Source organism: Crocodylus siamensis, chromosome 6, assembly GCF_052110815.1.
Source record: "Crocodylus siamensis isolate JL-2025a chromosome 6, ASM5211081v1, whole genome shotgun sequence".
NCBI lineage: Eukaryota > Metazoa > Chordata > Crocodylia > Crocodylidae > Crocodylus > Crocodylus siamensis.
Genome location: NC_143400.1, coordinates 9,138,354 through 9,162,539, shown reverse-complemented (window position 1 = coordinate 9,162,539; position 24,186 = coordinate 9,138,354). Strand labels below are relative to the sequence as shown.

At 48.2% G+C, this 24,186-nt stretch overlaps 1 protein-coding gene across 1 annotated transcript; it reads left to right on the top strand.

Moving 5' to 3' along the window:
• Positions 1-7,413: 7,413 nt before the first annotated feature.
• On the top strand, positions 7,414-22,490 carry LOC149860911 (keratin, type II cytoskeletal cochleal-like). Its single transcript, XM_090055971.1, has 9 exons — positions 7,414-8,005; positions 8,839-9,047; positions 13,232-13,292; positions 14,437-14,532; positions 15,934-16,098; positions 16,225-16,350; positions 17,624-17,844; positions 18,838-18,872; positions 20,121-22,490. The coding sequence occupies exons 1-9, from the start codon at positions 7,595-7,597 to the stop codon at positions 20,303-20,305; spliced, it is 1,509 nt and encodes a 502-aa protein (XP_089912097.1). The 5' UTR covers positions 7,414-7,594; the 3' UTR covers positions 20,306-22,490.
• The last annotated feature ends 1,696 nt before the right edge of the window (positions 22,491-24,186 follow it).

The window sequence follows — 24,186 nt, the reverse complement described above, 5'->3', positions numbered from 1 at the left end:
AAGGCTGATGGAAACAGCTGCAATTCCAGATTTGAAGTAGAATATGGTGCAATTGCTTTGAATCTGCCTCTGAGTAAATTTGTATATCTAGGTGTTCAATCTGTGCTTTTCCATTCACTTCAATAGAGTTATGCCAGCCTGTAGGAGTTAATGATCTTGCTTATCTGCTGGAGTAGCCACAGGGCACAACCATTTGGCTTGAGAGTTTCAATGAATAGTCATGGCTACCAGTCCTAGCACTGTTTAATGGGTGAACCTGGATTTTAGATGATATCCCACCTCTCCCATGTATTTCCTGTTTTGTAAACCATGTTATCTCTGTGCCTGTTTTCTCTAAGAGCTATAATTATAGCTGCCAAAGTTGGGCAAACACAGCCGAGTGCTCTGTTTCTTCCCCTTCCTGCCATCGTAAGACTTGTAATTTGGCTGAAGTCTCACTGCACACTTGTGTGTGTGTATGTGTGTGTCCCACACACTAATCTGCATTGAAATGAAGTTACAATGACTACTTCTGCAGAGATCGAAGAGATTTAGAGGTGTAGTTACAGGAAAAGCAAAGTGTAATCAGTCTGCAGAAGAGCAACTTCAGGGAGAAGCCAGTGTGCCCAGGAAGACTGGTTCCTGGCTGAAATGCTTCAAATATGTTATTTATTCCCTCCATATGGGGCCTTTTTACCATTTTAACTTACCCTGAGCCTGATAAAGGACACATGAGCCTGAAAGTTTGCAGAAAAATATGGTTTTTCTTGCTGTTGCAATTTCTCAGTTGGTCTAATAAAAAGGGTATCGTCTCCGAACCAAGAATTCTAGACGTTTCGCATTTATTTTTGTCTCAGACTAACATGGCTACCAAGTACATGCCTCAAATACATTTGTTTTTGTAATGCACTTGGGACATTCAGCACCCCCATGCGCCCCGAGGTGGAATCCCGAACGGATCCCTTGCTTCTGGGGGTGACGTTCATCTTTGTCCAGCTGCTCCTGGATAACCATGGCCACAGTACAGGGCATAAACTTGACTTGTGCAATACTGGGTCTGAAGAAACTGATGCACTGGGGAGTAAAGCCACTGATTTACATCAGCTAAAAAGTTTTCTATCTGCACATACAGCCTTGAGGGGGTGCTTTCCAAAGGCACAGGAGGTGCCTCACTCATTGGCTTTATTTCTGGGATGTGTCCTCCTTTATTTCCGGGATGTCCATTGAGGGAAACTGAGGCACAGAGGGGGCAAATTGACTTGTCTAAGGTAAAGATGGGGCACGGGGAGAAGCAGAGCCCAGGGAACTCTGTTTCATAGTCACGTACCCTAATTACACGGCTTGCCTGCCTTCCTGGTGTTGCACTGCAGACAGCTTTACATAGCCAGCTTGTGCACCCCACACCCCAGCAGCCACCCACCTGCATGGGATGTAAAAGTGCATGGATAAATGCAGCATGTGACAAAAGGAGGCAAACACACCCTGCTCTTTTGAAATGCTCCAGCCCCTTCCCCCCTCTCCCCGCTCTGCCCTTTTCTCAGTGGCTTTTTCTTCATCTACAACGGAAGCCATCTGTGTTCAAAGGACAGGGTTAGCTCAGAACACAAGAATGTGGGCTAAACTGGTAGGATCCAATGGAGGCAATAAGGGAGAGCCAAAAGTTCCCAGTGGAAAATTGGAATCTGGGTCTGTGTCACAACTGATGTGAATTGCAAATGCAAAGTCATCCCATAAGCCAGCGGGCATCTCTGAGTGCATGTGCCGAAAATTGCCTTTGTCGTCTTCTTTAACTGATTGGAACCACAGAGAACTTATCCATGCCGATGCTTCAGGCAGTGTGACCTGCGTGTGTTGCCTATCCCTAATCCACATAAAAGATCTGATATCCAGGTCGAAAGGAAAAAGCTATCAGGACTTGTGGCATTAGACTAACAAGTTTTTTGCAAAAAAAAGCCTTTAGTTGCAAGCTTTCGGGCACACACACACTTCATCAGGCATTGGAGAAAAGTTTGTAAAAGTTCTCCTGGGTAGAAATGAAAGTTTATATTTTATAGGATTTCACAGAGGAGCTGATAGATGGAAAACTCCTCTGGGCAGGCAGTTCATAGCTGGCACGGAGCCTCTCACAGCCTGTGAGGATCTGTGATGATGCAAATAACCTCGAAACAAAGGCAGGAGCAGGAGCTCAGGTGTCAGGTGGTCACAGTTGCTTTCTGCCTGGGAAAAGATGAAAATTTCATTTAAAGAAGTCGGCTAAAACTCAAGATCTTCCATGTATCAGGTATCCAGGTTGTAGCTGCATTGGTCTAGAGGAAAAGGCAATCAGGACTCGTAGTAGAGTGGAGTTTTCCACCTATTGACTCCTCTGTGAAATCCTATGAGATATAAACTTCCATTTCTACCCAGGAGAACTTTTACAATATTTCCTCCAATGCCCAGTGAAGGGTGTTTGTGCCCGAAACCTTGCAATTAAAGAATTTTTTTTTGCAAAAATCTTGTTGATCTAATAAAAGATATCATCTCTACTAAGAGTCAGTAAAAGATCTGAGGCGCTTATGAGGATAGCCTAATAACTTGACACTTCGACTGCTTTTTGCAGAGTGACCCCTGTTACTTTAGCTCAAGCTGCAAAGCATCATGTTTTTCATCCCAGAGGCCCCTGTTTCAATCCTCAATTCATAGTTTCATAGTGCTTAGGATCGGAAGGGACCTAAACAGATCATCAGGTCCAACCCCCTGCCCCGGCAGGGGTCCTTCAACTCTGTCACATGCCCCTTTAAAACCAAAAGGAGAGATGGTTCAGGCAGGAATGATCCTACCTAGACTAGGGGGTTGGACTAGATGTGACTTCCTAAGATCCCTTCCAGCCCTATTTTTTTTCTATATGATTCCCAGTTTGGATCAGGCCCTGAATGAAACGAATCCGGCTCTTTCCCATGGGTCCTCATGTCTTGGGATATGCACCTTCAAAGCTGTGGATGAAAGGTGTGTGTGTGGGGGGGGACATATTTCCAAAAGAGTGAAGGGGTTGGGGGGCGGGGGGAGACCAAAGCAAACCAATTTCTTGCTGGGTGACAATCCTAGGGGACCTGTGGGTCCAAACAGTCCTACAGCCTCCATCCTAGCCTGGTTTAACCTGAATAACCAGCCCTGCTTGAGGTTTTCAGTCGCGCTGAGCTTCGCTGCCATGCTTGGAGTCAAGTTACTGCATCATTGAACTGCCTGATGTGTAGTCCATACAGCAGTGAGAGGCAGGTCTTCTCAAAAGACAAGTTAAAAGGTTTTGCTCCTCTTCAGAGGGCCCTACACAAAAAACAGCTGGTTAATGAAGGTCACACTTCCTGAGAGCCACTTGCAAAGCAAACCACAGCCCACATTTGGGCTGAGAAGCTAGGCTGGGTGCCACTTAGCTGTCTCAGTCCCACACAGGCTGTGAAATGTCTCCAGAGCTGTTCACAGCGTCTACCGCAGAACCTGTCTCTGGTCCCAGCTGCAAACCAGTATCATCTCCACAGCTCCAGCATGAAGGACGGATGGATGGGGTGTGAGAGTCTCCTCTTCCTCTTCCGGGTTTTGTAGCAGCTTCTTGTGGTCCTAAGTCCTTTGGGAGGTAGAAAGAAATGGGCTTGTTGGCCACGTCTGGGCTTATGGTGATCTCTGCACTAGCCAGGGATCTTCACTGACCTTTGATTTTGCAATGGCTGGTGTTTCCTGCTGATTCTTGCATGCTCTGTTCCCCCTCAGTGCAAGAACAATAAGCCTTCAAAACATCTGGCTTCCTACCTAGAGTAGAGACGCCGATGCAGAGCCAGGAACAGTTGTAGCATGGGGCATTAGGGAGGTGAGGCTAAAACATAGGGTCATAGGAAAGTAGGGTTGGATGGGACATCACAAGGTCATCTACTCCAGCCTCCTACACCAGGCAGGATCATCCCTGGCTGAACCATACCAGTCAAGTGTCTGCCTAATCTGCTCTAGAAAATTTCCAGGGATGGAGAGTCCACAGCTTCAGCAGGTGCCGGAGGACTCGCTTAGTCAAACCATTCTTCCTAATCTCCCACCTAAATTTCCCCCGCCGTAGCTTCAGGCCATGACCCCTGCAGCCACTGAGAAAAGTCTACCTCCATTCTCTCTGGGATCGCCCATCAGGTATTTAATGATTGTTATCAAAGCCCACCTCAGACTTCTCTTCTCCAGCCTAAATAACCCTCATTCTTTCAGTCTTTCCTCATAAGCCATGCTTCCCAGGCCTCCAACCATTTTTATCACTCTGCACATGGAACATGGCATCCATGTATTTTAAGAGACTTGGGAAAAGGCGCGCATGTGTTGAGAAAGCTGCACCTCACAGTGAGAAACTTGAGGATGGTAAGCAGCTTAGTTTATCAAAAAGATGGAGAAGTAACTTGAGTAGGGTCTGTAAACATGTTCTTAGGGAGAAAACAGCAGGCACCAACGGGCCTGTTAATTCAGCCGATAAAAGAGTAACAAGGACCCATGGCTGGAAGCGAGTGCCAGGCAAATTGCACCGCAAACACATTTTAACAGAGCTGGTGATTAGACTCAACATCATTGGCAATCCTCACAGTCAAGGGACTGGGACGCCAGCAATCCCATTGGCAACCCCTCGCAGATAAGACAACCGTGGAAGACACCATGGAAGACAACTGTCTTCCATGATTATCTTATTTGTGCAGCTGAAGATGTCTGATGAGGCCTCTCTGGGATCGGCAGACTCTGTTGCATCTCAGGCACATGTTTCCATACAGGATGAGTGGCTCCAGGTTCTTTGTTCGGTCCGCACCATGCTGTTTCTTCCGCTCTCATTTTTCTATCTTCTGTTGCCAGTGTGAGGTTTCAAAGTACTGAGATCCTTGCAGCAGATGCTTCCTCCATTTGAGGCAGTCCTGGGCGATGGTCTCCCATGAGCTGATATCGATGTTGCATTTTTTCAAGTTGACCTCGAGGATGTCCTTACAGCACTTTTCTCTGCCCTCGTGTTGATCAGACCCCTTAACTGAGCTGGGAGAATAAGATTTTTTGCTCTGGGAGTCTGGAGTTGGACATCTGGATGCCATGGCTGGCCCAGCAAAGTTATGTCGGGTGATCATCTAATCATTGGTAGGATAAACAGTGAACGGTAGTGTTGTATGCTCCATTTCTTGGTTGGCAGATGAATGCCAGATGGCCTTCTGAAGGAGCTGCTTTCCTCCAGCAGGCTCACACAATGCTTTGGACTCATGGAGGGTTTAATTCTTTGCAGTACTGGAGCGTGCAGGCACCCTGGTCGTGGGCCAGGGCTCCATTGTGCTTGGCGCTGTACAAATAAAGGGTCCTTGTCCCAGAGCGTTTGTAAGATGAGAGGCAGCAAGTGGATTCAGACAAACAAGGGGGCAGTGGGCTCATTCTGGACAGTGTACAAGCATGGCATAGCACCCAAGCTCTGTTGAGCACAAGCAGAGCGGAGCGCTCCATCCGCCCTCGCTTTGCAGAGGCCCGCTGGACTGTAGCATGCACGCCGCATGTGTACTCAGGGACTGCATATTTACTGACAGATATCTCCTGTGACTCATTCAATTGCTTCATCCTCCTTTATTGCGTGTGCAGAGCAGAAGGGCTGTTTTCACCCCGGCCGGGCTGTCTGATCTCGGACAGGGAGAAGCCTGAGGTTGGAAACAGGGCTCATGAACCTCTGAAGTTGACGCTTACGGAAGAGGGGGTCTAACTGGTTCCCTTTGTTGACTGGGCAAGGCAGAGCCTCCAGAGGGTCATTCACATGGGTGTGCAAGCATTCATCAGTCCATCCCGTTGCTAAACTATGCAATGTTACCATGGCACCCATAACAACACAAGGCAACTTTGACTTTGGACTGCTGGAGCTGTCGGTGAAAATGTATGGGGCTAAATCCTACTTGCGCTTTCCCTAATGCAAACCCAGGCGTAACTCAGGGTATGGCTGTCCTGTGGACATCCGCTAAGCTAGCGGCCTCGGGTATAGCTAAAGCTTAGTCGTCACAGCATTGAAGCCAGCATGAGCTGTAAAACCCTTTTAAAAAAGCAGGGTAGATTAGCTTGCTTTCGGCTCTGGGCTCCTTTGCAGTCACGTCTGTAACTATTGCAAATGTGTACACCGTGGAAATTGAATTTCTTGGTCCCGCACAGAAACTACTGGCCTGGTTCTTCTCTCGTGTTGGTGTAAATCAGGAGGAAATCCACTTGGCGCAGCTGAGTTGCATCAGGGTAGAGCTGCCCACGTCTGCATCCTGGCTAGTGCCTTAAGGATGTGACTCTGGATTGAAACCGAATTGTCTTTTCACGAGCTTGGTTCCCGAATGGAAAAGACTTGCAGGCCCTGCATCCACACTAACCAGGAGACCCAGCCGAGGCAGGGCTGAGCTAGCACATGTTCGCCAGCCCCTGTTTACACTCAGCTACTTTTTCTAGCCCGCTGGAGGTCTGCGCGCAGAACAGGGAAGAATCAAGCCCGCTGTGCCGGCCAGGCACTTGGCTGCGCTTCATGCCCCTTCCCCTGCACACTTGAAAAGGAGACTCTCCCTTGCAAAAGCTGGAATCCACTCCGGCCGCCTCCCACATTCCCCACCGAGAAGCAGGCACATATTTGAAGCGTGCTGCCTCCAAAACGTCTGCTTTCTTTCTTTCCCCTGCCCTCCAGAAGCCTGACAACCAAATGGCAGGGCAAGGAGCACAGAAGGGTGGTGCCCTTTATCTCAGCCCTTATTGTGCATTGGGGTGGGGGGTTAGCCTTGAAAACAATTTACCTGCTGCCTCATCAGGTGGTTTCGGCAACAATCAGAGTAGTGTCTCGCCTGCTACCAGGTTTTTCCTGGGTATCATTGCTTATCGCCCTTGCACTGCATAATTATGTTCTGCTCCATTATATTTATGCAGTGTGTGTGTGTGTGTGTGCGCGCGCGCGTGTGTGTGTGTGTGTGTGTGTGTGTGGAGGGGGGGTGTTGCAGTGGTTCGTATGTGCAACTGGGCAGGATTCTGGCTTACATTAAGGCCCCTTCTCCCACTCAGGCACTATAAAGGCTACTGGGTGGAAATTTAAGGCTGGCAGCAAAGGTTTGGTCTCCTTTGACAGCCCCTGATGCAGCGCCCAGGGCTCTCCGTGTCGGTGAGACTCAGGCGCGCTCTGCTCTGGACGCCGGGCAAGGGAGCCTGCCTCATGCACCGTTTTGTTTGCTTCCTTGCTGGAACCCACAGGAATGAATCAATCACGGCTGAGGTGCAAACACTAAACCAGGCAGGAGCTAAAGCCGCTGCAGAGCCTCGGAGGCTGGTAAGAGCCCACTGCAAGCTGCTGGCCAGGCGGTGATATTGTTTCATGGGTGTGTTTTCCACTCCCCGCCCCCCCACCCCCGAGTTCAGCAGGTTGAATACAGTGGGCCTGCAGCCAGACACTCCCAGCACTCCCGGTAAACTGATCCCCATCTCTGCCCTCAAGCCAAGCCCAGCTCTTGTAGTAGATAAAAGGAGAGGAAGTTCCAGCTGGGAGCCTCAGAGGGACTCCACTCACTCTCCTCCTCTCCAGCACCACTTTCCTGAGCTTTTCCTCGAGGTTGGGGAAAGCACAGACCCCAGCTGAATAGCCATGTCTCGCTCCGTGACTTTTAGCTCCCGCTCTGCGGCTATGCCAGGGATTAGCCAGGTCCGAGTCAGCACCGTCTCCTCATCTCGTGGTGTGGGAGGGGGTGCTGGCGTGGGAAGGGCAGGCGGCTTTGGCAGCTCCAGTCTCTATAGCCTAGGCTCTAGCAGCAAGAGAGAGTCCCCGATCGTACGTGGCAGCTCTTACAGCGTCCGCTCTGGATTTGGATATGGCGGTAACCTCAATGCTGGGCTGGGCATTGGGTTGCGATCTGGCGGCATCCAAGAGGTCACCATCAACCCGAGCCTCCTGGCGCCCCTCAACCTGGAGATTGACCCCACCATGCAGAAGGTGCGGCAGGAGGAGAAGGAGCAGATCAAGACCCTCAACAACAAATTTGCCTCCTTCATTGACAAGGTGAGACATGGGAAGAGGTGACCACACCCTTGATGCTTCTGAAGGGAGGTCTTGATTTAAGCCCCAGCGAGGTCAATGGGAAACTTTCCACTGACTTCTGTTAATTGGGCTGAAAAAGAATATTGCCAGTTAAATTGGGGTGAATCTTATGGCTTTTATTGAATGCTTTGCCCAGGTTGACTTCAGCAAAGGTTTCTTGTGATTAAAGCCACAGGGCTTCCTTCCTACAGAATAAGCTGGTACCAACCAAGCTATATAACTGCCGGTGGTTTGGGGTGCGATGCTGGTTGGGTTTTGGGACTGATCTGGACCTGAGTCCACCAACACCAAGCTCAGGGTGGGGCGAGGTGGGTGTGGGGTTGCCCCATTAAGAAATTACTAGTGTAAATCAGTGCTGCTCCACTGTCTTCAGTGGAGCCATGCCCATGCCACGAGGCAGCTTTTGCACCAGGGGAACATCTGACCCAGGGGTTGTTGGCAAAATTTGGCTTTGCAGCCAAGCTGGTGTTTTTTATATGAAGTGCAACGTGTTCAGATCATGGCAGATACAATGCAGCTGGCCTGGGTTCAGGGAAGAAGATTTGCCCTATTAGGTGCTGGAGCAAAATGTGACCCTCTGTTAAGTAATAAAAAGCTGCATTTTGGGGGTGGCCCTCTAGCTGTAAGATTGCAGCCTGGGCTTTGCCTCCTATCCAGAGCTAGGATCCTTTCCTGAGTGATCCGAATTTTTCAAGTGCTTTTGCCTACCAAGCACAACACCTTTTTATGAGACAGAGTCTTTGTGCCGCTGTAGCTGGGTGACTGACGGGCTCCCTTCCCTCGCTGCCTTTCAGGTCCGATTCCTAGAGCAGCAAAATAAGATGCTGGAAACCAAGTGGAGCCTCCTGCAAGACCAAAAGACGGCCCGGAGCAACATTGCTCCCCTCTTTGAGGCATACATCAACAACCTCCGGCGGCAGCTGGATGGGCTGATGAACGACAAAGGGCGTCTGGAGGGCGAGCTGAAGAACATGCAGGATCTTGTTGAGGATTTCAAGAACAAGTAACGTATAATCTTGTCTAACGGTTTGCTGAGCCCCACAGGTTCTCCGGCATCTCCGCCGGGAGGGCTTTTGCTCTTCTGCAGGTGCTGCCTTTTAGCCAGGGGGGCTGAGCTGGGATGACCCTTCGCAAGGGGCCGTAGGCCACCCAGTAATTAATCCCTGTTATTTGTGGACGAAGCATCCTACAGGTTTCCAGTGTCACCACCCTGCCAAAGCTAGAAAAAGGTGGATTTTCATGTATTTCCATATGCAAATACATTGCTGTTAGGCTCATCTAGGATATTTCTAGCCCAGTGGCCACTGGCTGAACTTTAGCTGATTATTCAACTTCATTAATAGATGGAAATGGGGGAGGGCATTCTCCACAAGAAAAAGTGGATAGGCTGTAGCTTGTATTTGTAGACAGGGCCTGTACACTACTGTCAGAAACTGGAATTTTTTTGTGAGACATTCGGACTTTTAATTTTCAGTCCAGAACCAAAATGTTGAAAATTCAGTTCCCCCCCGGCAAAAAAAAAATTCTGGAAAACAATCGAGTTGCAAAAACAGTGACCCGTTTCAATCCTGCCAAAACGTAACAGGCAGCATAAAAGAGCTCAAAAGCTACAATTAAATTAAAGCTAGCAATAAGAGGTGCTAAAGTGTCTCAGCAGTTCCCAGATACCCTTTTTGTTGGAATGAACGCACTCCGACAGACTGTTCTGATTGCTGCGGAAGTGCATTTCCAACAACTTTTTCCAGCTCCTCTTATCTCTGCACAGATATGATTCACTTCTCTTTGTACTCAGTATTTGAAAGGATGCATCAAAGGCACAGCTGGGCCTGTTTTATTTCTGAGAGCCAAAGCAATCTTCACTGTAGCAGTCTGAACACAATGTGTTCAGAGCAGGTTTCTGGGGTCCCTTCCCAGCCTTGCTCCTGACTCATTCATTTACTCTGGGCCAGTCATTCCTTATCTCTACTCCTCTATCTTCAAAAGCAGAGTCAAAACCTGTAAGGAGCTTATGAAGGGCAGTACTAGAAATGTGAAACACTCTTATCACTTGGCTTTTAGGTCTCCGAATACAGGTGTTACATTTGGCTAGGAACCTAAATTCAAATCAGATGTTAGTAACACAGTGGCTGAATTCTGCAACCTTTACTTCCCACTGACTTCAGGAGGCATTTTGAGTAAGGATTGTCCCCATTCATAGATGCATGCTAGCAAATAGTTAATGATTTATCCTGCATTGCTCTCTCATATAAAAGAAAAACACCGAGATACCAGTATCTCTATGGTTACCCCAGGATAAACCCAAAGTAAACTTTAGTCGAGGGAGTGACACAGGTCTTAGTAACTGAGATCAGACTCTGCAACTTCCTTTTTTTTTTATCTAACGGTTCCTTTTCTGAATATCTGGCAAAGAGATAAAGGCAGGGGTGGTGGAGCAGCAAGTGGGAAGTCAATGTATTGTGTCAAAAACGCATTGCGGCGGGGGGCAATGTGGACTAATGCTTCCGCCTTGTATGTAGCTATTCAGGATTTGACTTCAAAGCACTTTTATACAGGAGACGGCGAGCATTTTGCAGAAGGGGTGGGGAGGGCGGAGTGAGGGCCAGAGGCAGGAATGTGCCTCACCCCAGGTTTACCCAGTAAGCAAATAGTGCAGCCAGGGGTAGAAATCAGGTGCCCCGTACTCGGCCCAGTGCTCTGCATGGCACTGCACCATGCATCCACAGCCTGGGTGCTGCCCCGTACTCACACCCATCGCTAAAACATGCCCAGGGAAAAACTAGAGCAAAGTTGGGATCTCTGACAAGGGGTTTCGGTGCCTCAATCAACCCGCTTGGAAAGGCTAATACAACCCACCCTGTGCCCCTTTCACTCTAGGACACACCCAGCTGCAGAGGGGAACCTTGGAAAAATATATGAGCTGGCAAACTGGAGGAGGCAGGAACTGAGAACAAATACAGCAGATAAACTCTAGGGTGTGCCAGGAGAAAAGTCAATGACTAGTAATCCCCGTACGGGTCTAGGAAGGTGGCATTCAGCTGAAAGGATCAATCCATCTTAGGTGGGGTCCTGCATTGTCCTCTGGGTGGACGGGTGCCTTGTACAGCCCTAGACGGTACCTGGGCAGGGCAGGGCAGGACCTCAGCTGGCATCAGTCAGTGTTGCTGCATTGAGCTGTGATGCTTTGTACCTGCTGAGGGTATGGCCTGTGTTCTGCTCCACGTTGCAGCAATCCAGTCTGGGTGGAAAGACCTGGTGCATGGGCAGTGGAGAATCAAGCACAAGGACCTCAATCCTCTGGCAGGGCAAAGTAGCCTCTGTTGAGCATACATGTCATTTAATTTCCAGGTGCTTTTCAGGGACAGAATAATGCAAAATGGCCTTGGTGTTCATACATGTAATTTAATTTCCAGCCGCTTTTCAGGGACAGAATTATGTAAAATGACCTGGGTGTTGACAAGAATGTGGCCCTAAGTGGTTTAGAAGCATCAAAATCCCCATGGGCCCAATTCTTCCCTGACAGCAGTAGTACTCTGCCCACCTCCCCCGAGCTGCTGCTGTTTTCAATGGGCAAGCTTAGGATCAAGTCCTAGGTACACTTAATTTGGGAGCAAAATTACATTTGGGATGGTCCAAGTGCCTGCACAGGCAGCTGGGGTGCGGGTTTACCCTGCACTCTGCATGTGGCCAGCCTGCCTGTGTCCTAAGGTCAGGGAAACTTATTCTGCTTTCAAACTGAAGTTAGTGACTTGCGCTTTCTAAAAACACTGGGAGAAGATGCCCTGGGAGATAGGGTGCGGTAGATGCAAATTCGCCACCTCTTCGCACGCAGTCACTTGGACAAGGCCTTTCCTTAGAGTGGGGCAGGTCACTCCTGAATCCGTTCCCTGACACCTATTCACTCCTGTGGAGAAGAGCATAGACTCGGTCCCTTTTCTCATCTCTTACACATGCTGCCTGTGCAGTGGGATGATTTAAACATCAGGTAATGCAGCCCTTCGTGGAGCACCAGCTCCTGTGTTGCTGGGAGTCGACACGGTGTCCATTTTCCGTGAGCCGCAGGTCGCTGGAATCGCAGGGCTCCCAAGCCCGTTGGAAACCAGTGGGTTGCCCGCGAACCGCAGTGGCCATGCAAGTCATCCGAGCAGATATTGTGACTCCAAAAGCTCTCACAAAGCTAGAGGAAATGGCTTCTGCTTTCCTGATGGCGTTTGGCGCCACTCAGCCGGTATGAAAAGCCTTAGCGGGGTTTTGCGGAGGATTTAAGTCACTGGCTTGGAAGCTTTCCACTTTTCCTCCTCTCTGTCAGGCAAGTGACTTGCACCGATCTGTATTTCCCATGTGCCATTGCTCTTTTCCATTGCAGTTAGGGGTCAAGCCCTGGGAATCAGACCTTCAGGGGGTTTAAACTGATGTGGCTCTACTGAAGTCTCTGAGGCCGTGCCGGTTCACGGCAGCTGAAGATCTTGTCCATTATGCCCAAGGGTGGCCCGTGTGAAGCTGACTTCCCCTAACATGGAGCCCACTTGAAACTCTGAGGCACAGCTTTCTCTGTTTCTCCGTGGAATGAGTTATATTTGCTTGGGTCCCACTAGCTTAATGCGCATCTGCACAAGGCACTGAAATCCTGGGTTAAAGGTGCATGCAATCATAATGGGCAAGTGCTCCAAAAAAGAATTCCTCAAGTGGGTTTTTAGATGGATTTAGGGGGAACAGCGCACACCTCTTCTTGCACTTGCATTTGCCTTCTGCAGTGAACTAGTCCCCAAGGCTGCAATATGCCTGGAAGAAAAAAACGCGGGAGAACAATGGTGGAAAGGGAATTATGAATGAGCAATTCTGCTTATCTGCATCTGAGTTACACCCATCCGAGCAGGATGCAAAACATCCTCATGGCTTAGGCATCCAATCAAAATAAACAGCAGTGCGTAGCTTGGGTTTCTGAAAGGCATCATGTGTGCTGAACTGTCTGGGTGGGCTAAGGATCAGTCCCATCGCTGATTTACACCAGTTGAGAGGGATGCCAGGGTTTCTTTGCTGAAATGATGATTTCACATTGGACAAGCACCTGGGGGGGGGGAGCATAAGCTGCTCATAGCTGATTTGCAAAAAGAAACATGATAATAAATCAACCAACTTAGTTAGTGGCATCTAACTTGGCATCTCATCTTTTTTCCCCCGCACAACCAGATACGAAGATGAGATCAACAGACGCACAACAGCGGAGAACGAGTTTGTGGTGCTCAAGAAGGTGAGTGGCTGGATCCTGTGATGCTGCAGACACTGGTTTTTCAAGCCTCTTGGAAGCTGAGGCCTGCGGCTTTAGCCAGGAAAAAGAAAGGCAGGTCCTTATCTCAAGACAGGAGGTGTGGATCCACTGTCATTGAACTGATTAGACTTCCTAAATATGGAGTGCTTTGAGTTCAGTTGGATTTTTATCTCATGCTACCTAACATGTGTCTAAATCGGGGCGGGCAATTATTTCAGGCAGAGGGCTGCTTACTGAGTTTTGGCAAGCCACCGAGGGCCACATGTCAGGCATCCAGAGGCAGATAAATATTAATTTTCTAAATTTTTTAGGGGCTGGATAAAATGGCTGGGTGGGCCGCATTCGGCCCGTGGGCCATATTTTGCCTACCCCTGACCCAGTGAAGATGCACCATTATACAGGTACTCCCCACTTAATGTCATTCCAGTTAACATGGCTGCGTTATTATGTCACTGATCTGTTAGAGAACATACTTGTTTAAAGTCACCCAATGTTCGGTTATAATGTTGTTTGGCCACCGCCTGCTAGCAGGGAACTACTGTGACATAACTGGATTCGCTTCACGTCGTTTCATTTAAAGTCACATTTTTCAAGAATGTAACTATGGTGTTAAGCGAGGAGTACCCATAGTGCCGTTCTCCAGCAATACTTGTTGGACTGGATTCTCAGAGTTACCCTTCAGGGACCTTTCCATTGTAAAGGGAGGGTAAGGTGTACATATACCGCATGCGAGAATACCTGTCCCCAGAAAGATGCCATCTGAATAAGAGGAGGGTGTAGTGAGAAAAATGTCTTTTGTAAGGCCAAATGGCAGGTCATGGCAGAGCCAGAATGAGACCCCAGAAGTCCAGAGTCCCAGTAGAGTGCCTTATTCATCACAGGATGCTGGCACACTGTAAGAGGTATGGCGCTATATATTATAAAATGGTAGAACCTGGCACCATGGATTTCAGAAAGTCCAGAAGACTTTCAAAGTGAGGAGTTAGTGCTGATTTTGAAATGAAAGGATGCTTGAACAGAGGCAGCCAGATCCTTCCCTAAAACCTGGCTAAGCAGCTTGCTTCGCAGCCACTGAGCACCCATGTGCCCTCTTGAAGCCAACCAAGATCTCGTTTCATTCCCTTAGGATGTCGATGGTGCCTACATGAACAAGGTGGAGCTGGAGGCCAAGGTGGATGCCTTGACCGACGAGATCAACTTCCTGAGGTCCCTCTATGAAGCAGTAAGGACCTTTCCATCTTTGCCAAATAGACTGGCTTTATTGATGAGTGGGTATCTATTTTGATGATGGCTAAAACAATTGCAGTTTCCCAGGAGATGGGGGGTGTTATTGGATGTTATGGTATGTCACGTGAACCCTGTGGATGGGTAGGTGGATGGATGGGTATAGATCTAATTTTTTCTCTCACTTCTTGGACAGTAAAGAGTAGAAACAGGCTCTTTTTATACACAAAGGAGGTTCTGGAGGGTGTGAGGGTCTGTTTCTTTGAATGAAGCCCCAGCAACGCTATTTGAACCATGGTGTCTTAAAGTAAAGTCTGTGGCTAGCCTAGCAGCTGAATGCGGGGAACACAGATGAAATGCAAGTTTGCAGTGAATTCAGGCACCTGTGGCACAAGACAGATGCACTAAAAGAACTCCCCCCATGTTGCTTCTTGGTTTTTAATTGCAATTGTTTTAGAGGCAGTTGGAGAATGGAGATTTTGTGCAGAAAATACTGATTTTGAGCAAAATATTTTCGCTGGAAACAGAAATATTTTTATTGCAAAAGCCCAGCTTGGTGTTTCATGGCTGGTGGAGAGACCAACCAGGAAAAAACTTCCACCTTACATCCTCGGGCTGTGGGAGCAGGATTTGGCCCTATCTGGGTAGCAAACATGGGTGCGATCCACAGCCCTGGATCCCAGCTTTGAAACCATTTGGAACTGACACCTCATTGCAGCCAGGAGTTTAGCTCCGGGGGCCACTCCAACCCTTGGATTCTGCAGGTGTTTGGATGCCAGCCTTCGCTTCCTCTCAGATCTTTGTAACTCCATCGCACTGCTCTCAGGGAACCAAAGCTGAGGAGCTGGAGGAAGCTGAGAGCAGCTATTGTGTTGTGATGTTCATAGAATCGTAGAATCGTAGAAAATGAGGGTGGGAAGGGACCTCAGGAGCTCACATCTAGTCCAAGCCCCTGCTCAAAGCAGGACCAGCCCCAATTAGATCATCCCATCCAAGGCATTGTCTAGCCGGGGTTTGAAAACCTCCAAGGATGGAGCTTCCACCACCTCTCTGGGGAACCTGTTACAGAGCTTTACTACCCTCCTAATGAAAACGTTTTTCCTAATATCCAACCTTAACTTCCCTTGCTGCAACTTGAGCCCATTGCTCCTTGCCCTGGCATCTGCCACCACTGAAAACAGCCCAGCTCCATCCTCTTTGCAACCCCCTGCAGGGAGTTGAAGCCTGCTATTAAATCCCCACTAAGGCTCCTCTTCTCTAGACTAAATAAGCCCAGTTCCCTCGGTCTTTCCTCACAAGTCATGTCCCCCAGCCCCCAAACCATTTTTGTCCTCCTCATTACCTTCTAAAGTGCGGCAAGAGAAGGCTAAACAAACAAGGCCGTTGATGTACCTTGCAGGAACTCCGGGAGCTGCAGACACAGATCTCTGACACCTCTGTGGTCCTGTCTATGGACAACAGCCGTAATCTGGACCTGGACAGCATCATTGCTGAGGTCAAAGCTCAGTATGAGGACATTGCCAACCGGAGCCGGGCGGAGGCAGAGTCCTGGTACCAGAGCAAGGTGAACAATCTTGGGTGTTGAGAGCTTCTGCCATTTGTGGGTGTCTGGAGAGGCTGCTTAGTGGGTTGGCAACAGGCAGCGAGATGGCGATGCTGACTGGGTCCTTTATATCCTTGTATATCTCAGTTTGAGGTACTGCAAGCCACTGCTGGGAAACACGGAGACGACCTGCGCAGCACCAAAAGTGAGATTGCCGAGACTAATCGCATGATCATGCGACTGCAGTCTGAGATCGACAATGTGAAAAACCAGGTGAGGAGTAACCCTGTGAATGTCCATGGAGCCCTACTCTCCAGGGCTGTCGGTCCAGCCACACTCACAAGCTCTGCACGCTTTTTTTAAGATGCCTTCAGTGGGAACTGAGTAATACTGGCTGTTACATTAAACAGGTTCAACTGGGGATTGGACCGGTTCATGGCGGACAGGTCCATCAGTGGGTCTTAAAGACAGTTATTGGAGCTGCAGCCTAGAATTAGGACTTCCTCATCCTCTGAATGCCAGATGCAGAGGGCAGAGGACAGATCAGTCTGGATAGGCCTCACATACATATTCTCCCACTTACCTGCTCTCTGCCATTGCAAGATGCAGAAGGCTGGGCTAGATGAAGCTGTGGTCTCTAACAAGAGCAATGGTCAGAGCCTTTCCCCAGGTTCTGATGAGGTGGTAGTGTGTGGAGCAGGCTTGCATGGGTTAGAGGGATGGATGTGACATTCCCATTCCTCACCACCTCTGACATCTCATCTCCCTTGCTGCATCCAGGATGAGGTCCCATATACAGCTACTTCTGTCAGGCTTGTTTTTTGACCTTCCCCTTTCACTGCAGTTTTCATCCATTTATTGAAGGGACCTTTTAAATCATGTCAAAAGTCATTGTTCAACTGTTGCCTGGGAGAGCTGGATATTTGCAGTGAATAACCAGACTGTACACAAAGCGGGGAGATAAGCTATTGTGAGTCACTCAGTGCTGTTTATTTGGTTTCAGGGCAGGGTGTCTGCAGAGCAAATAAGGCTTTCTTGAATAATGAATGGGAATTGAAAAGCCGTATGCTCAGTGTTAAGTTCTTCCTACATAGTTTGTACTCTATTAATGATGCGTGTCATGCTGAGATGGCAGGAAATGTTGTCATAGGTATACAATGACTGAATAGGCAGGCAGGTTTGGCATGATACAAGGGTCTTTTTTTTTTGGTTTTTCTTTGGGACTTCAGGTATTGCTCAGTAGCTCAGGGTCTGCTCCTGCAGCTCCAGTTGTTGAGAGTCCTAAGGAAAAGTCAAATAACAGATGTTCTAAAAAGACCCCTGGATATTCTTTTTAAATGTTCTAATGGTCCTTTTTTACCACGATAATGGATGTGTTGGCAATGCCCAGGCAGAGAGGTACATACAGACACCATGTATACCATAGAGAGAAAGAGGGATGGACGTATGGATGCCATACAGGGAGGAAGGGATGGACAACAGAATAGAAATGTCACTGCCATGAGCTGGTGCACACCTGCTCAAGTCCTGTGTCCTGCATCTCTAGCGTGCCAAGCTGGAGGCAGCCATTGCTGAGGCTGAGGAGCGTGGTGAGATGGCCATCAAAGATGCCAAGGCTAAGCAGGATGAGCTGGAGGCCGCCTTGCAGAAAGCCAAGCAGGACATGGCCCGCCAGCTGCGGGAGTACCAGGATCTCATGAACGTTAAGCTGGCGCTGGACATCGAGATTGCCACCTACCGAAAGCTGCTGGAGGGCGAGGAGAGCAGGTGGGTGCAACACAGAGGCCTAAAATGATAAGGCGGGATCTTCTGAGGTAGACCAGGGTCCTCTAGCAAAGGATCTCTTAAGGTCCATCAGGCAGAGCAGCTTTTACATGGACTACCTGGATTCTCCATTGCCCATCACCTCAAACAGTTTTTAATGGATGTGCCAAGAAAGTGTGCAGTACCGCCTGCTCCAAATGGTTACATTTGTCACTGGGGGGGTGTTGCACACAGGTAGGAGTGACATTAGAAATCAGTAGAAATCAAGTGAGGAGGCAGGTCTGGCATTCTGAGTGTCCCATCCTTTGCAAAAGAAACATCTTTTTCCTGCTCAGACAGGTGCTCAAGCTTTGGCTTGTACCTCACACCAGTCTGCTGGGGTGTACTTACATTGCTGGCCACAAAGCCAGGCAAAGACCCATACAACACACGTGCTTCATTTAAGCTCAGAAGTCTGCTCCTATTAATGTTAGTGGTACAACTCCCATGTAGAGCTGATTGAGGACTAATATTTTTCCAGGAGAAAATTCAATGAAGTGGCCTTTTTTTTTTTCATTTCCATTGATTTTCTTTTTTCCTTTGAGAATTTTCAGGGTTTTTTCTTTTTAAAAACTGTCAATTTTTACATTTTTAGTTACCAAAACAAACAAAAAAGTCACATTTTGGTTGCAGACATGTGCATGGGGAGTTGACCAAAACTGGAAAAATTGTAACAGAAACAGATTTTTTTGAAGGTGTAGGAGCCATTTTCCATTAAAAATACAAGTGTTTTGGTGGAAAACTTTGTGTCTGTTCCCCTGGGAGTCAATGGCAGTGGGATGGGCTGTGCTAGTCATAGGTAACCAACAAAAGGTTCTCATGGCCCAGCTGTCTCCTGTGAATTATTGATAAGCAAGAATCATCCATCTCCATTGTCTCCACCCTTGCAGGCCTCCAGGCACTGTATCTGGTCAGATATCTAACCAGTAATCTCTGTTTTTTTTTCTTTTCCAACAGACTAGCTGGAGACCGACCTGACAAAGTCAGCATCTGTGAGTTGATTTATAATTTGCCATTTCTAACGACTATTTTATTGTATTTATCTCTATGGAGAGCAAATGAAACCTCTGAGTTCCAAAAGACATGCCCCAGGGATCTCTAGGGAATCCCTGAGAATTACAGATCCTGCTTCTTATTTCAACCAAGGCCTCTTTTTTGGCCACGTCTGGCCGTGTCTTCATGAGCCATGGACTGCGCAGTCATTTAGGACTTGCATAACCAAGTCCTACATGACTGTGCAGTAACCAGTGTTACTGCACAGTAGTGTCCCCGCATGGTGTTTTCCTGATGCTACTGTGCAGCAGCTCATCACCACTGTGCAGTAGCATCACGTCACGGTTAGCGTCCCCCAGTGTTACTGCATAGTAGCAAGAAGCTATCATGCAGTAGCTCATTGCTACTGCACAGTAGTGTCTCATGTAGACGCACCCTCTGACACTTTAGCGAGGCCCCAAAGTGAGCAAAAATGAGTTACAGGCCCAGCAAAATGCTTACGCCAGAGTGCTGTACAGCTGTCCACTCCTGAGTTTTGTTCTTGTATAAAAGTTTCTGCGTGAGTGTGATTATGCAATGCCCCCTTTATACCAGTACACCTCTCACGTGCATGCAGTTATAATGATATATAGGGGCCTTCCTTTTACCAGGAATTAGCTCTACTCCTATAAGCCCTCTTATAAAAGAGTTACACTACCTTAGCTGTACCACTCTAGTTAAAACGTGACAGCTTCAGTGTGTAAGCCGAGGCCTTTGCGACGGAGAATCAGGCTCATAGGGTTTCGTTGCAAGTGCAAATCAGTCTGTGGCTTATCTTTAGTACGTCCCTGTAGGATTTTGCACAGGGATTGCCTACTCTACCACAACCAGGGCGAGAATTGAAAGGTTGGTCAGACAGCTTGGAAAATCCCACAGATCAGAGATGAGATGCCTCTTTTGTGGGAAGACTCCATTTATCAGTGCGTGATAAAGCAGGAGTAGTTGACTGAACTGCTATTTTCATTATAGCTGGGAGGGGGACATGACTTTCCTATCCCAGGAAAATTTGCAGGACCTTTTCCCCCATCGTTTCTGGGGGCACTGGCACTGAAAAGCCCGGTGCCAACAAGTTGCTGCTCACACAAGGTGAGTATCTGCCCCTGGAGAAGCAGTGTTGGACTCTGTGTTCAGAAAGCGCTGTTCACGGGGAGGCTGAAATCCGTTCCAGTCCCCCGGGCACTGATGATCACGTCGGTTTTGTCCCGTAGCCATGGTCAGCTCTAGCGGTGGGAGTGGATACAGCAGCGCAGGTGGAATCGGCTATGGAGGCAGCTTTGGCCTGGGAGGCACCATGGGCAGCGGGGCCTTGAGCTTTGGCACTGGAGGCGGCTCCAGCCCGGTGAAAGCATACTCCATGACAACGACCTCTAGCAGCAGGACAAGCATCAGATAAGCTGCAGAAGCTAAATCGCCACGGCTGAAAGAAAGAGGTTTTTGTTGTGTCCCAGTAGGTAAAATGGCTCCAATATCCCTGTAACGATGAATGAAAGAGCAATAAGATGCATCCCAGTCTACGACCCAACCACAGTTTCGACCCTGAGCTCTTGAACCCAAAGTGAGCTTTGCCACTCATGGCTTGACTAAGCCTCTAGGGTGAAGTTCATCCTCATGCAGAGGGCAAGGCTATCCCTACATGCTCCTGAACCCTTTGGATGACCTCTCTGCTTGAGGCTGAATTTCACCCAAGGCAAAATCATTTCAGTATTGAGTTTTCCCACATATCTGCTGAGGGTTTTCACAGGAGTCAAACAAAGTAGGGTGCTTAACTTCCTGTGAAGGAGGTTTGAGTTCCCAACTCCCTTAAGCTACTTTGCAAACTCAAGCCCCCTTTTAATGAACACAAAAGTGGTCCTAGTTTTTATTTAGAAAGAAAGGAGAAGTTTGTTAAAATGTGGTGATTTCCCCCACATTTCTGAAACAGAAACAAACTTTAAACCATCCTCCTTTGAATTAAAGTAATTTCTTATAGAAAACCTAGTAGACAGATTTAAATCTGGCTTTTTATAATGCAAAAATTCACATGGAAATGAAGGTCAAGAAATTATGAAAACTGAAATGTTCCCTCTTCTCCCCCACCCCCTCCCCAACAAAAAATTGCATATAATTTTGGAATATATATCTCACCCTTGGCCTCTCTATTGGCAACTCTGTGTTTCAGTCTGAAGCACAGGATCAAGAAACAATAAGTAGCTTCCATTAATTTCCACACTTGCAAGAGACCATTGTAAAAGCAGCCTTGGTTTACTCTCGTTTCAATGCAGATCCCAGTGGAAATTTTGCTTTGCAATTGTAGTGAAGGGAGGATTGAATTAGCTTGTAAAAAATAAATAAATGTGATTCTGTCCTCACACTGATGCAAATCCTGAATAACTTGACTAAGGACAGTAGAGCAAAATTGGAACAAGGGAGGAGATTCTCAGGCCCAAAGAGAAATGGAGAAGGACCCAAAACTCCTGTATTGCACCTTGTATTATCATTTATGCTTGGGAAAAGTGCTTATGAAAACGTGGACCCTGGTATTTTGTACATTGCAAATGCTTTGCCTAAGCATAAGTGCTGGTGGTTGGGAATCGGGGTCCTGTTCTGTACAGCATTATATCACATTCAGCGGATGATGGGCCAGATCTACAGCAAGGATAAATCAGCACAGCTCCACTTGCTTCAGTGGGGTTATGCACATTTACATCAGCAGAGGATCTGAGTCAGAAGATCCAGATGCCATACCACTTATTAGGTATTTGAGTGGCACATGGGTGTCTAAGTGCGACTCTATGCTACCCTGGCTATGTCTCTGCAATCCTGTTACCTGTCTAGTTTTGTAATGTGCCTTCAATTTAGTCGTAAGCAAAGTCACAAAAAGGAGCAAGGAGGAGGAAGAGGACCCATGCACCTCTTGCATTAATAGGTTTGCAAGGATTCAAGCAGTAAGACGCACAAGGGACCTACCATTTAGACACTTAATCTACGGTACAGAATCTCTCTCTCCTTTCTCGGTCTGCTTTATTACTGACCTGGTCTTGTTGTTTGTAAAGCAAATGCCCTGTCATCCCAACTCTTTCTTGGGTTTGCTCCAGTGTGGACGATATTATTCGGACTAGAGATCTTGGGATGCTTTATAACAAAGAGGTCATACAGAGCTTATTGGCTGCATGGATGTCAGGAGGACTGCTGGAAATTGTCTCATTCTCTCTTCGGGTTCCTCTGCTCAGCATAGAAATAGGGGTGGTTTCATGCTTTCTGGGGAACAACTCCAGCGAAGCCGAGACCATTGAAACAGTTCTTTGGTGCTTCTAGCTGTCACAGAGCTAGAAGAGAGCACGGTCCATTGTTTTTTTATGCGAACCAGTTGTTGCAGCCCAACTAGCTCTCTAGGTCTTTCCACAGTGCATTCAAGCTAAATAACGTTCATTCCCATTGTTTGGTTGACTCTGTCTTAGAGGAAAGAAAAAGTCACACACAGCTTTTGTATTGGATTATCAACCATATCCTCCCTGTATTGTTGCTGTGGTTAATGTTTCCTGACTTTGTGGTATGGGGGTGTGCATGTCACCTGCTTTTAATAAAGTTTGCCCAGTGTACCCCTCTGCCATCACGGTCTCTTTTCTCCTCCGTGGCTTTCTACTCCTTGATAGTAGGGAAAGGAAAGCGTGGGACTGGTAACCACTGCCTGCCTGTTTGCAAACACTGCTCGGTGCAACCCCCTTAGGCAGGACTGTGGTACAACTGCCCAAGCCTTGTCCAAGGGGCGGGCTCCTGCCCCTTCTGCAGTACATGGGAGTTTGGCCTTCTACTTCAGTGGCATCAGGGACAAGTGAGATGTGGCAGCCATTTGCCAGGCCCTTTCCTGTAGAAGAGTGGAGCTGAAAGCAACAGAGGCCAAAACGTTGCCCGGGTACCAAGGCGTCGCTGTAGACATGAGTACTGCACAGCCTTGTCACTGCAGCTGTGGCAAGGAACGGCCTGGGGATTCCCACAGTCCGCCAGGGGCTCAGGCTTCTTTCGGGTGGGCTTCAAATTAGTCAGAGGTGGTTGGTGGGAGTCACCTCATCTGCTTGGCACGGCGGGCGTATTGGAGCTCAGGTGCACCCAGGCTGCCGCCTTTCTATTCAGACGAAAGAGCAGGAAAAATGCAAAGTTAAACGAGACTGGGAAAGCTCTGCCCTGCCCTACTAAACAAGGCTCCATTGTTTGAACTCTTCCTGAGCTTCGCTCGCCAGGCCCAGGGCTTTATTTCTCAGTAAACAAATATATTGAGATTATCCAGGACTCAGTTGCCACTAAAGAAGCAAACATCCTTCAGATACCCTACAGCTTCCACAACCGGCCCCCTTCCCCAGGTACACCCAATGATCCTCCATGCCTCAAGAGACCCAGCACCACCCAACATCTCCCAAGGGTATCCCTGTCCTTGGAGGAAGAGTTTCATAAAGCTTTGGGATCTGCCTGTAGACTCCAGCCAGCTCAGGTAAGCCCCTGGTAATAACTGCATCTGATGAGGTTTACCGTTTGCCAATGTGGTGCCGATCTTCAAGAAAGGGAGGAGAGTGGATCCGGCTAACTACAGGCCCATTAGCCTGACTTCTATCCTGGGGAAGATCTTAGAAAAGTTTATTAAGGAGGCCATCCTTGAGGGACTGGCCCAGGCTAACATCCTAAGGGACAGCCAGCATGGGTTTGTTGCGGGTAGGTCTTGTTTGACCAATCTCATTTCCTTCTATGACCAGGTGACCTATCACCTGGACAAGGGAGAAGACATTGATGTCATATATCTTGACGTCAAAAAAGCTTTTGATCTCATATCCCACGATCACCTCTTGGCCAAACTGGCCAGTTGTGGCCTTGGCTCCACCATGATCCGCTGGCTGGGAAATTGGCTTTGTGGTCCGACCCAGAGGGTTGTGATTGATGGCAGTCACTCATCATGGTGCCCTGTGACCAGTGGGGTCCCTCAAGGCTCTGTCCTGGGACCCATCCTGTTCAACATCTTCATTAATGATGTGGACATTGGAGTCAGGAGTGGACTGGCCAAGTTCGCCGATGACACCAAACTTTGGGGCAAAGCATCCACGCCAGAAGATAGGCGGGTGATCCAGGCTGACCTGGACAAGCTCAGCAAATGGGCAGACGAGAACCTGATGGTGTTTAACACGAAAAAATGCAAGGTTCTCCACCTTGGGAGGAAAAACCTGCAGCACCCTTATAGGCTCGGCAGTGCTACGCTGGTTAGCACTACAGAAGAAAAAGACTTGGGGGTCATCATTGACCACAAGATGA